At 41.6% G+C, this 13771-nt stretch overlaps 1 protein-coding gene across 1 annotated transcript in view; it reads right to left on the bottom strand.

The window, feature by feature from the left end:
- Window positions 1–13771, bottom strand: part of LOC150099148 (chondroitin sulfate N-acetylgalactosaminyltransferase 2-like) — a 44746-nt gene that overhangs the window by 16968 nt on the left and 14007 nt on the right. The window contains exon 2 of the mRNA XM_090403631.1: window positions 717–978. Coding sequence (XP_090259757.1) covers window positions 717–953 — 237 coding nt within the window. The 5' untranslated portion in view covers window positions 954–978. The remainder of the gene's footprint in view (window positions 1–716; window positions 979–13771) is intronic.

The raw sequence follows: 13771 nt of genomic DNA, 5'->3' as shown, positions 1-13771 counted from the left end.
TTTAATGGTGAGACTGATGTTCCATTCATAAAGGGTTAATAGCTGTTCAGAAGTAAAAAGACGCTTTGAGCAATTGAGAAAAATCTACCTTTTTTTTAATGTGAGGAGACGTATTTGTAATATATTAACGAAAAGAAAGAACTGTAGAAATTGGGCTTGTGAAACTCCAGAATTAGTTGCAGAGCTTGAGGATAAAGATCCGTCGACCATCGTGCGTAACATGCATCCATGGACAAAGGGGCAATTCAGTTGTAGAAATCAGAAGACGATGAAAGCTTACTAAAATTGCAAAACCCGATCGAATGCCAAAGAGGTATGAAGAGCTTGAGATTTACCAAAAGCTCCAGTCGATGAATCACAACTGATTTATCAATGAAGTTGGTTGAGGTGGGAAAGAAGACCACGCCTATTGGATGCAAATCTGGAAGGCTTGGGAGTTTGCCTTTATCCACAGGTCATTCATTCTCTTTGCTTAACATTTCGTGGTCGTAAATTCATTCGGAATTGGGAGGGATGCTATATGCAAAAATGATTTCTTTATTGACCATACACAAGCAGCGATATTGCTGAACTCAAATCGTGGCCTCAGCACGATGGCCACGATTTTTTGTTTGGGATGGCTGTGCAGTGATTGTTCAGTACAGCGTGAGTTTAGTGGGCCACAGACGAAGTTAAGGGAAAGAGAGGAAGCCATAAAGTGCGCATCAATGACTCACCTTAATTTCATTCTGCAACCTTTCCGTCTCCCTCCTATGTTCTTCCTCTTTCTGTCGGAGCAGTTCGACGTAATAACCCTCGTGGGGCGCCGTCGCCTCGGGCGGTTGGATGCCGGACACCGACCCCTCGGCAGCACGGAGTTCTTCTTCGAGCTTCAGTCCACAGCGTCCGATGAAGACGAGGAACGCCAAGGATACGGAGAAGAGCAGAACCAGTGCTCGCGACAGCAGTCTCATGCTCTGTGCATCGTCAGCTGGTCATCTGCAAGAAAGAAAGGAAAAGTCAGTGTCACCATGGTTACAGTGACTGAGTTAGGAAATGAATTCTGTTGAAAATAAGGGGCAAAGGTGTTTTTAAGGGGAGTGTCTTTCCACTGGAAAGTGAGAATGATTCATAGTTTTTAAAAAATCTTTCTGATAACTAAAGTGATGACAATCCTAGCAGAAATATGCTAAACGCATCTCGGATACCCAGCGACATCCGAATGATACGAATTTCGTCATCTTTACTATTTTTTAAGATTGTAGGGCTATCTTTATTATGCAACTTGATTAGCATTTTACCTATGAGTAACCAACAGCAACAAACAAATCTATTAGTATAATAAAAGCGAAGTTTACATAAAAAGTGATGTCGAAATGCTTTAATGTAGTCATGATGTGTCTTACAGCATTGATTTTAGACGGAGATTTCTTTATTTTTACCTTGCATATCTTTGAATTACGCGCTCTTTTCAAAATGGAAGCGGTTATCTCTGAAAAAACAAAATCGTCTCCGAGTTCTATAAATTCACTTAAAATGTCCTTTATAAATATCAGGAAAAAAAATCAAAAGAATGCACTTTTCTCTGTCTTGATTATCTTTAGGGGTGCAGATGACCTTTTGGGTTCGTTCGTTTTAACCAAACTCTGTTCTTCTTACAATCGGTGACCTCCCTTGACTTGCTACAACAGAAGGTCCCCTTTCCAGAGCCTCTTCAGCTCAGTTTGAAAATTGTTTTCTAGACGTTTGTGTTTCTCAGGGAAGCACTCGTATTTACGACTTTTCAACCGAAGGTCAGTTTGTTGGTGAAATACGGAAGTGACGGAGTTCTTTTTCCACGAAAACTTTTGCCACTTAGAGAACTACTAGCTTTCTTACCAGAAAGTAAAAATAACTCCAGATTAACTGCATCCACTTCTTATGAACTGTATGTCATCTTAACAAAGAGCCAATTTCCAATTGTTTCCATGTCCAGATGTCATCCTGTCCGGATTCCTGCCTGAGTGTCATTTTCACACTTGTGAACGACGCCATTTTTAACGCTCAGCGACACGCATGCGTAGTGTGGCACTTGGGATCACTTTTAGTGTGCTCATGAGTGTTTCTTTCATTAATCTATAAGATGGGCAAAAAAGCCACGTGATTTCTAAATGGTCGTTTACTAAACGTTTTGCAATTTGGGATGACTTTGCCGAACAAACAAATGGTGAATTATTTTTATGTTGCGCTGGGATTACCCACACACACTTCTTGAAATGCAATATCGAGCACATTCTCACATATTCAAATTACAGTTTGCATATCCGGGTATTTCGTAACAGAGAAGAGGGTGGGGAGTTCTTTGTGTGTTGAAAAACTAAGTTTGTAAAGGAGGGGGGAGGTTCAATTAGTCAAATTCACTTCTTTTGAACGCTTTCCAAGGGCCCAATCGACACCATTAGTATCCGGTTTTGTGAGGATCGTGTGTAGATCTGATAATAAAAAATATAAAAAAATTAATGAGGATTGAGGCGTAATATTGGAAACGATAGTTCAAGAGAAAAGTGGACTTTGAAGATAAAGAGAGGTGTAGCTTTTCCACTGCTGAGACAGCAAAAGATGTGACGTATTTATTCCAGTAAAGGTCAAAGGTTGAGCTGTGAAGAGAGAGAGAACCGAAATCCTTCAGCATTACTGAGAGATAAGGACAGTTAAAGTGCATTAATGACTCCGTACGACCGTCGACAGGGTACTCTTCTTTTCTCTTACATTAATGAAGATAAGGCTGTCGCCAGTGCTTCTCGATGTTGCATTTAGTTTTTGTGGATTGCCTTTAAATGTTCGCACAGTGAATTTAAAGCGGTTTTGAGCTTTTTACTTCAATAAAAGGGTTACTTGTGTCTTCCCTGCTTTCCAACCAAACCAAATCATTCACTGGACGATCGGGTTCGTGGATGTTCAAGCTTTTGTTAGTACTGGAGGATGAACGTAATGTTCTGGGGAGAGGGAGGGGGGGGTGAATGAGACTGCTGGTTAAATAAAAGTGGCAACGAGGTTCATGTAACGTTCCGAAATCACTTAAGATTGAAAGACAGAAAAAAATATTGTCCTTATCTTGCCTGCGCGGAAGAGTTTATTTTTGGGTCCATCCACTTGTTCCATTAATACTTCGGGAGAGGCGATTAGGAACTATCTGCGCCTCCAGCACTCCGGCGAGGGCAATTAGTCTCTGCCAGACACTTTAATCTCGCGCTGAGACATCACACTCCCAGGATGACGTCAGGGATGATGTTGAGCTCGTCTCTCTCTCTCTCTCTCTCAATCCACAAGAGAGGGTTTGGTCGACCGACGCCTACGTTTAATCATTTAGGATTTCAAAATTATTTTCGGGTGAACCCCACCATCCATTCGCAGTTTTCTTCAACACAAGATCGCCGTATGATGCTGCTATCACACAAAAGAGGGCGCTGTTTTCGACCTTTGAAGCTTGTTGATTCGGATTTACGTTCTGATCTCGTGTTCAGCCTTGTCGAGAGGATGCTTGCCATTCAGCAAACAATACTTGGACATGAAAAAGCGCGCACACTCGTGAGTTTTTCTTCGTGTCGTGTGATTATTGACTTGAAGATTTTTCCGTTCGCTGGTGTATCTTCCCTTCTCACCAACTGTTGACTGATCGGTTGGCGACATCTGGTGGCGTTATGTGGGACTCTTTGAAATAATTTTATGAAGTTGTTTAATCGTGTTGCCTGGTCACGCTCGAGATCTGTCTGATTCCTGTTGTCGACCCGTGCTGCTCTCTGCGGAACGACCGTGGATTTCCAGCGGGATTTGTGTTCGCTTTCTGCCCTGACCGGAGTAACATGCGCTAATTAAAAGGGCTCCGCTGACGACAGAGTGCAGCCGCCTCTCGCTACATGAACACTACATTAATTCCCATATCGGGGGTGCTGGAGCGTTGCTGTTTCGTGCGGCTAACACGCGTCACGTGCGACGACCCGTCGGACAACGAACTCACTGACGGTGCCAGATTGCGTTCGCCGAGTTATCGCAACCTTCCAGACCGCGAAGGAATCGCGTGCGTTGTTTGCAAGTTTACCCTAATGCGTGATTTCGTAGTTCGCCACAAAATCTAACGCACGTCACTTGACCTTTTGGATCCCGTCTTGCAGTGGTTCGGACGCGCATGTACTCTTTGTGCACTCTGCCTGGATTCCGCTGATGGGCGATTTGGTGCAGGATCTAGAGAACCTGCAACGAAATGGAAACACAAGAGCTTAATCCATTGTCAGAAATCTCGCTGCTTTCTCAAATCACCAGAAGCCTTTGAAGATTCGAGCACGGGTGAAAAAGTGCAGAAAACTTCGAGGGAAGTGGATAAGGGAGGGAGCTTTATCAAAAGGTCACTTGGCAGTGCCTCTTAAATCAAGTAATCTTCCTACGAGTCACTTCGACAACTCGACGTAAAGAAGACCAGTAAATTTCCTGTAAATAGGATTCTAAGTTCAACACCATCGATCTGCCTCTTTGGAATTTGATAGGATATCGTCTGCCAAATTCAAATAATTAAATTTAGTTATTATTTTTTCAAATTAGACTATAAAGCTTTCTTCTCATTCATTTGACACACGCGCGCACGCACACACACACACACACACACACACACGCACACACACACACACACACACACACACACACACACACACACACACACACACGCGCGCGCGCGCGCGCGCACACACCAGAAATTTCTACGCGTTGCACAGTTCAACAGATGTCGACCTAATTTGGAACACAATTGTGTCTCTTAAGTTATTAAGAGACCACGTGACAGTTTTAGCACAATCGAATCAAAATGATCCTAAATCAGCTACGATCTGACCTCGAGTCGGCTACAGCATTGGTGTCAGCCGCCATCGTGCGCAGAAGGTTTCACAAAGGTGGTCTGTATGCTAAGCGACCGGTAGTCTACTTGTCCCTATACGCACCCCCACAGGAGTGAAATGGGCCCGGCTTCACATCAGCTGGATACAAGACCAATGGGGGGGGGGGGGTAGATGTTGTTTACAAACGAATACCAATTTGCTCTACAAAGCGATACTAGATTTGCTCTCATCTGGAGAGAATCAGGGACACGTCATCATCCCCCTAATACCTGTGAAATGGACGCTTATGCTGGAGGCCGTGGGATGGGACTCATCTCTTTGGGTGGAGGCATCGATTTGTATGTGCTTCCTAGCGAAACCATGAATGCAGCAACTTATACAGATGAGGTTTTCGACCTCTGTGTTCGTTTTGGGCGAGATATTTATCGTACAAGACGATAATGCTCTTCTTCATCAAGAAGCTCGTGGGCCAATATTTTCAAGAAGAGACTCTCGTACATATGGACTGGCCAGCTGGGTCTCCTGGCCGTAATCATATTGAAGATATCAGGAATCTCCTTGAGTACAGACTTTTTAGCAAAATGATATCGTTTGCTGACGACACGACATTAGTATACAAGGAAACGACCCTCAAGGATCTAGAAAATCGGATTAACCATGATATGTTGAAACTAAATACGCGGTTTAGCAATAATGGTCTTAAAATTAATACAGATAAAACGAGATACTTCGTATCAACAGATAAGCTAGACCACAATATAACCATAAAATGGCATGAAAGGAAATGTGATATCCAAAACTGTAACTGTAGCTTAGCGAAAAAAGAAAAAAAAATCAATGAAGGTTCGTAATTAACAGAATGTTTTATGTTGCACAAATTTGTGCAATATATACACCACCTGTTGGGGTGGAGATTGTTACAACAACCTTCTTCCATTAATAAGAATACAAAACAGAATAATTAAAGCTATAACCACCGCTGACTTCGTACATTCAGCAAACGATCTCTTTGCCATTACAGAAACTCTGTCTCTATGGTTGTATATTTTACAAAAGAAAGAAAGTTTTTCGGCATATAATGTAGACTGTGATTTACGGTATGGTCGGAACTTGCTGACACGGAAACTAGAAACTAGTTTGTCCAAGGCAAACAAAGAATTTTTCAGAAATCCTTTGAACACCTGGCAACAAGCAGCCAATAAACTCCCAAATGAGGGTAAAATGTATAACCTCAGCATTCAGAAAAAGATTGAGAGACTACCTCATGGGACTAAATAATGTTCATATTTATTTCAAACGTGTATCATAAGAGATCACTAGAATACTACGTGTCTAATTATGACTCTAATAGATTATGACAAGTATATACCATGGTACGTGAGCCCTCATAGACGCAGTCGTTTGATTTTGCAGTGACTGTATAGCCTAAGCGTAATTTTTCTAGTAACCATTAGGGTTAAGGCCTTTGCTAACACATACTGTACAGTTCCTCATATTTCCTTCTCCTGTTTATTATCATAAGTTTTTTTCTCAAAATATCGGTCTGTGCATTACTGTTCAAGTGGCGATACCATGTTTCAAGTAGTATTATGTTCGTATTTATAGTATTACTTTTTTTTACGTTCAATCATCACTTGCATTGCTGAAAACAACCATCACTATTGATTATGTTATCATTTGTAGCACTTCTTTCAAGTTGACAATCTCATTTTGGCTTTTGTTTTTGACCCTTGCCTTAATGAACTCATTTGTTACTGATTAAAACTATTCATTTACAATTTTTATGGCTGTTTCTGTCACATCTCATATCATATTGATTTTCACAGAATTATAAAAAAATTCATCGTCCAGTTTTTTGAGTTATCGGTGATTTGTCTCTTCATCCCTTCCTTAATTTATGGAAACCACTATATTTTAAGTATTTCTTCGACCCCTCCGAAGTTTGTCGATCTCTCACATGGACAAGTAGAATTTTTAATCCAGCAAGTACGGATTTTAATCCTTAAATAAAGAAAATCTATCATATAATTCACTTTTTAGACAATAATATAGTTTTAGGGTTAGGGATCACAAGATGGCGGTAGCTGTCTGCCGTGTTCTCTTCCCCGGATGCCGTTTATAATCATTGATAGTGTTGGACCACCTTCCTGAATGGCAAAAGGGGAAGACTGACTACCACTCAGTCTCAAGAAAGTTAGTTAGGGCTAAAACACAGCCTGTCCTACTCTCTATAGGGAATAAAAGTTGGTAGCAGATAAATTAATTTGTTCAGAATGCTAAACTTCTTTCAGAGGAAGCATCTTCCTCTGAAACTCGAGCAACAGCAGCAACTACAAAGGCACACTAATTATTAAACAGAATGGTGTCAGTTATAAAGTAGTTACTTTTAAAATTCACTCATTACTAAGAAGTAATTCTTGGTGTACTTTTTTATGAGACTGAAGTAACACAAACATCCAAAATGATCTTCAACGAAGTCACGACTGTCACATACGACCAATGAAAGAAGTCGATGAATTAAAAAGCAAAACAATTTCACTTTCAAGCCTTCATCTCGCTTTCGTTTGAGATTGTTCCGATGAAGTGTCACAACCCTGCAGGCTGAGTGCGCCTATGACGCCAGTCATTATTTTTTTTATTTTATTTTTTGCTTCGCTCTTGACTGAAGGTGAACAGAGCAGTGATCGTAAGCATTCGCAGTGGGGGTCGCACTCAAACTTCTCCGCACGAAATCGACTAACTGCGAAAACTTTCACCAAACATGTGTTGAATTATTACCCCATTTAGCACCAACTTTGGGGAAACTCCCCACGTCATAACGCTCCTTTGAGCGTGCACCACCACCCACGGTTGTCATGACAACAGCAATCCGAGAACCCTTAAATCGCGACTCTCGGGAAATTTCCACGGTTTACATTTTTACCCACAATGCACGGGCTCCTGCGTTCGCGTGCGGTGACATCTACCGCACAAAACGTTTGGTTAAAAGAGCGCTCAACAAATGCAACAAACCGATACTCCCGAACAAATAGGACAACAAGGTCATCGGGTGTCGATTCGGCGCAAAAACTTTCGATAGCTTCGAGAAATTGGAATGGGTGCAGTTGCCATGGTAACCGAAGTTCGCCGAGGAGGCGACTTCTCTCACCTTGGTAACGACTAATCGGTTTTCGCATTCGACACAAAAGAAACAAAACAAAAATGAGAGTGCCGCTAGATGGCGCTTATCGGCCACATCATCTAGCGGTAACGTTGGATTTGTCGGAGGTTCCAAGTGTGGCAGAGAAAAAGGAAGTCACAGAACTGCAGCGCACAACAGTTGGAGGAACGCAGAAGGCTTCATGAGGGGGGGGGGGAGAGGTGATTAATATGCCCACAAGCGGGAGGGGCTTCGCCGCAAATAGGAAAGAAGGAAGATAAACGTCGCTTATCAAAGTGTGTCAGCTCCTCGTGATTTATGACACTCCCACTTCATCACCGACTGACACTCTCTGGGGATTTAAATAAATACACGTGAGGGAAAGCGACACACTGAGAGCGTGCGTTTAGACCGAAAGTTTTAAACAATTCCTCCCTTTAGTTGAGGGGGGGGGAACAGAGGGCGCTACTTTACTCGAAGTTTTGAACAGAATAAATGGATTGTCTGGATGAGTTTCACTTGGACGGAAGAAGCACATTTTCGATAAAAGAAGAAGCGACCTCTGTCGGAGGTCTTTTTTAGGTGTAGAGTTGATATATAATTAGAATTATTAATATCGCCTCTTATCTAGCAAGCTGTGGGAATGCATTCAACCTCGACGATAGTGGGAGTAGAGAACGGATGCCTGTCGAATTTCAAAAGTTTAAAAAAGACTTCTATTGAAAAAAAAAAAAGGATTAGAGAACATCATTTTAAATAAAGAACTTTTATTATTAAAAGACCAGAAGATAAATGATAAAATATACAAAGAGCCAACAAGTTTCACTAGCCACTGTCTAGCATTTTCAAGGCTGAAATGGTGTGAAAACAAATGCATTGAGTTACATTTCAAACATACACTTTAGTAACTGTTAGGCCGTTACATTTGATCATTCTGTTTGAAGGCGTGCATGTGTTCGAAAGCTTCAGTCAGAATCCGGTATAGTAAAACTACACAACACATGGCCACGTGTTGTGTAGTTTTTTGCATATTGTAATTCTTTCGAACTGAGAGAGATGATGAGATTTTTCCATATGTCTTTAAGAATGATACCCTGGATACCCTTCTAACTCTTTAAATAGCCATTTGTTTACCAACAACGTGTTACGGTGCCCCAATATGTGTCCACAGCTGTAATTCCATATATTAATTCATTTTCCACAAAATTGGCGAGAATGTTAAAAGCTCATAACATCAGAGTGGTTTTTAAACCAACTACCACGATCAGACAAATCTTAGGATCCCCTAAAGATGAGGTACCTTTCTTCAAATGTCCTGGAGTATATGAAATTCCATGCACGTGTGGCCTTTCTTACGTTGGTCAGACTTCTAGAAGTTTTGAAATAAGACAGAAGGAACACGTGGGGGATGTCAGTCATAATAGAATCATCACATCTGGTTTAGCAGATCATTTCTCAACATCAAATCACGTTATAGATTGGAAACACAGTTCTATGCCTTACATCGAGAATGACTACAGCCGGCAGAACTTTAAAAGAAGCAGCTGTGGTACTACGCACAGGCAATAATAAAAGTTCTTAAAGACATATGGAAAAATCTCATCATCTCTCTCTCAGTTCAACAGAACTACAATATGCAAAAAACTACACAACAGGCGGTCATGTACGGGATTCTGACTGAAGCTTTCGAACACATGCACGCCTTCAAACAGAATGATCGAATGTAACGGCCTAACAGTTACTAAAGTATGTTTGAAATGTAACTTAATGCATTTGTTTCCACACCAGTTCAGCCTTGAAAATGCTAGACAGTGGCTAGTGAAACTTGTTGGCTCTTTGTATATTTTATCATTTATCTTCTGGTCTTTTAATAATAAAAGTTCTTTATTTTAATACACCAGACCAAATATGTACAATTTAAGAATATTATTATTGTAAATAAATGTTCAATATCAGATGAACCTGACAACATTGATTGGAATTAATCTGTGAAATTGTAAGATTAAAGATCTTGACTCAAATTATAAATTTACAAAGTAATTAATGCCTTGCATCCATTATTTGGAACTCGATAAACATGAAGGATGGCTTTCATTTCATATTGTGTCATTTTTCAAAAAGCATTATACTAAATTAAGCCGTTAGATTAACACAGAAAGTGCAAGAAGAGATGAACATTGATGGGAGTAAAATGATGCTCAATGAAGATGGATTTGAACTGTGAACCATGAGTGTGTGTGTGTGTGATGAAGATGATACAGCGTAGTGTATTCATTGGGCTGAAGTTCTAGAAATGTGTGTACAGATCACTAAAGAAAAAAAAAAGATATTAATACAATGTATTGTTAATAAATGTTTTGATAATATGGAAACTGCTGCGAGTTTCCATATTGTCTCGTCCATTTGTGGTACTCAGTCCTGTAGATTTAGAGCCGTTTAGGGGTGGGCTTGACATAACAGAAAGGAAAACTACCCCAAAAGCTGTAGAACTAATTTCAAAATTATGAAATAAAGTAAAGCTCCTTTTATTTCTCCAGAACGGAACTCCTAACAAACATTCGGGAAAAGGAGGACACCGAGTCTACACTCTTAAACCATCAATGAGAGTGAGCTCGAAGCTATCAATGAACCTAGGCTTAAGGGCAGAGATCACGGTTAAATTTCGCCATCTCGTGGTCGCCGACTTCAGGAAAAAAGTTCCTTTTCTAGTTGGCCTGCAGGTGCGGAAGCAAATTTTACTTCCACAGTTCACTTCCTCATCATTCTGTTTTGTATTAAAATTCGAAGATATCAGAGTGATGTTTCCGCGTTTTTATTAACTCCTGACTTACACAAGGAGGAGTATCCACCGGCCACTAAATTAGAAACTTTTATTTAATACCGTGTTGGACCTCCTTTAGCCCGAATATGCGGTTGGTCAAAGATTCCACAAGGTGTTGGGTTGCATCTACATCTACGACATACCAAGTGTTCGGCAGACACTTCTTTGACTGGCTCAGATTTCACGGAAGAGGACTTTGGTCTCGAATCTGTTTTTCTAAAATGTCTGATACATTCTCAGTGGGCTTCCCATCCCATCTTTGTGCTGCCCAGGCAAGTTAATGGGAGTCGCTGAACAATTCTTGCACGAGGGAAAGTAGCATTGTCGTCCATGAAACAACCCTCACTTGCTAGATAAGAATCCAACATTGCAGGATGGACTTGATGGGCAACAGATATTACGTGGAGGACACTCAACTCTCCAGCAATATCAGGGGACCCTCCTCTAAACTCTCTGCCTACCTTTGGTGTACTCTGACTCATTTTTTCCAAGTTTCCGATGTCCAGTCACGGTATCCCTGACACAACCGTAGAATTGGTTGTTCTAACCGTAGAACAACCAATCCTGATCTTCTTCACCTGCGCTTAATTCAGTTACTGGGGACAGCCTTCATTAAATGCTTCAATCAATTGCTACAGACGCCACCGCCTGTTTCTGTTCTGTTTATCCGTGCAAGGCTTCTCATACAACGGCGATCTCGTTCCTGGACTGTTTTAGGACACAGTTACGCCTCTTAGACAAGCAAAGTGGGTGCTTTTTCAATTGATTAAACACGCGGGATATCTCACCTGTTGAGGAAGCAGTCAGTTCTACTGTTTTCAAACCAGTGGCTCAAGTCAGGACACCCGCAGTAAGCCCATTATCGGACTCCGAAAGATCATCAGTTTTTTCCATTGCGCAGCAACAATGCACTGGATCATCAGGTTACCAAGGACACGTAGTGACGCACGTGAGCATACATCTGCATAAAGGTTTGTAATTCATTGGCCGGCATGTGTATTATAATAAGCTCATCAGAAATGTTTTTTGGTTTTAAACGCTTTACATCTTTGGTATTAAACATGAAGAAATTCGAACGCATGAAAATGTGACGTCATAATCACAGAGGGAATAGATTTCTTGGGGGTGGGGGGAGATGGGATTACCATTGGTAATTTATAGCATTTGTTTAAGTATACGAGATCGGAATGACCCTTCCGCAACTGACCCCTTTGACCTTTTCAGCAGGTGTTTCGTGAAACACCTGCTCGACACAAGCAGGTGCAATTCTGACTTGCCCATTGTCTTATGCGGTCACGAAACCCAATTGGTTCATCACGATTTTCACCTCGATCTGAGAGCCGGTCTAAAGATAAAGGGAAAGAGCAACACTCCGATCATTTCCGAGTGTGTGAATATCCCAATACTGCGCATGTGTAAACACGGATCACTTCCTGTTCATTCGATTTTTTATTGATGTTCACTTAGCCTCCAACGATGTGTTTAAAATTCAGGTTCCGGGTCGTAACTTGACAACACTCATTTTCACTGTTCTGTTACTATGACAACAGAGAGACCGCCATCAGAGATGCACAGTCAGTGTGAACTCGCTTCTACTGTAAGTTTTAAAGGATTTTATGAGCCACTTGTTGTCATCTTAGTTGTAAGAAAGAGAGTGTTTTGAGACAACAGTAGATTTTAATCCTTTTGTGATGCATGAGTTGTTTGCTCAAGACGGAAGTGCTACTTGAATATCTTCAGGAAGTTCTCCAAGGACACGCTGGAAGCAACCAGTGAAGGTCGGCAATTCAAGGTCATGAAGTGAGAATGACGCACTAAAGGACGGCGACAAGAATGAGTGGGGAAGAGATCGAATTTCTTTTGTGTTCTAGTGACTCAGTTCAATCCTCACTGGACCCCCCCCCCCCCTTCCATTCACATAAAGCACCACAGATGCTGCACTTAACATACAGTGTGAAGCGGAGGGTAATCTTTTTATTCTTATGCATTCGTTCCTTCGTTTTAACACCCTCGGATGTCTCTCCCCGAGTTAGGGGAAGATCGTACCCCTGCGTAGCCATACAATGAACTATGCACAAGAAGATTTTGTGCTGGAGTTTTGTTTTTATTTTCAGTAAACAGAACTGAAATCTGGCGTTATCGGTCGAACGGACAAGCCCATCTTTAGCACGCACTCAGAGAGAGCGACAGCTGCTGCACTGGAGGCTGCTTAATTCATCACCGACGACAAAGCTCTCCAACATTAACGCCATTCTCATTGCTATCAACGCTTCCCATCTTCACTTTCGCTCGGACGAATTCTCAAGTGTGTTCTAGGGGGGTTATTACTCACCAGCGCTGCCGGAGGGCTCGTGGGAGTGCGGGAAGACCGACAGCGAACAGCCAAATTAGCGGCACTTAGGAAGGAACGACAATGATCTGCTTCCCCATTTAGATAATGACGCGACATCCTCATCACCCTCATCCTGCTCTATAACGGGAGCGATCCTTCCTACTGTCGAAGATTAAGAGTGTCAAATCACGGCTAAGGACGGGAGCGTGAGAGAGGAGAGACGGGGGAGGAGATAAGATGGGGCTGCTCCGAAAGACACACAGCAACAGCTTAACGTATTTCGAGTGGCTGCGTGCATTGCACAGCGAATGTGAGCTTCGTTTTTCTAACAACAGATGTCACTACGTTGATGCATCACATATATGACATTAATCAGAAGATGTGCCTGCTATCAAGCTTCAGGAGGACTGAATGTAATGCATTTGATAATGTTTAAAATAGGTCAGAATTATAACCGATGGCTTCCAACTAGTGCCGCACGCTTTCAATGAGGATTGACGCCGCAGGGGTCGATCCTCATTGAAATCATTTTATTTATTTAAAAATAAAATGATCACATCGTATCGAATTAATACCTTCGTGAGAAACACGTAGTGCCACCTGGATAAAAAAGCACGCACTAAATATGATGTGAT

The sequence above is a fragment of the Typopeltis vanoorti genome, chromosome 14 (assembly GCF_054136105.1).
Source record: "Typopeltis vanoorti isolate ZY-2024b chromosome 14, IOZ_Tvanoo_1.0, whole genome shotgun sequence".
NCBI classification, from domain to species: Eukaryota; Metazoa; Arthropoda; class Arachnida; order Uropygi; family Thelyphonidae; genus Typopeltis; species Typopeltis vanoorti.
This window is presented reverse-complemented; position numbering and strand designations above follow the sequence as displayed.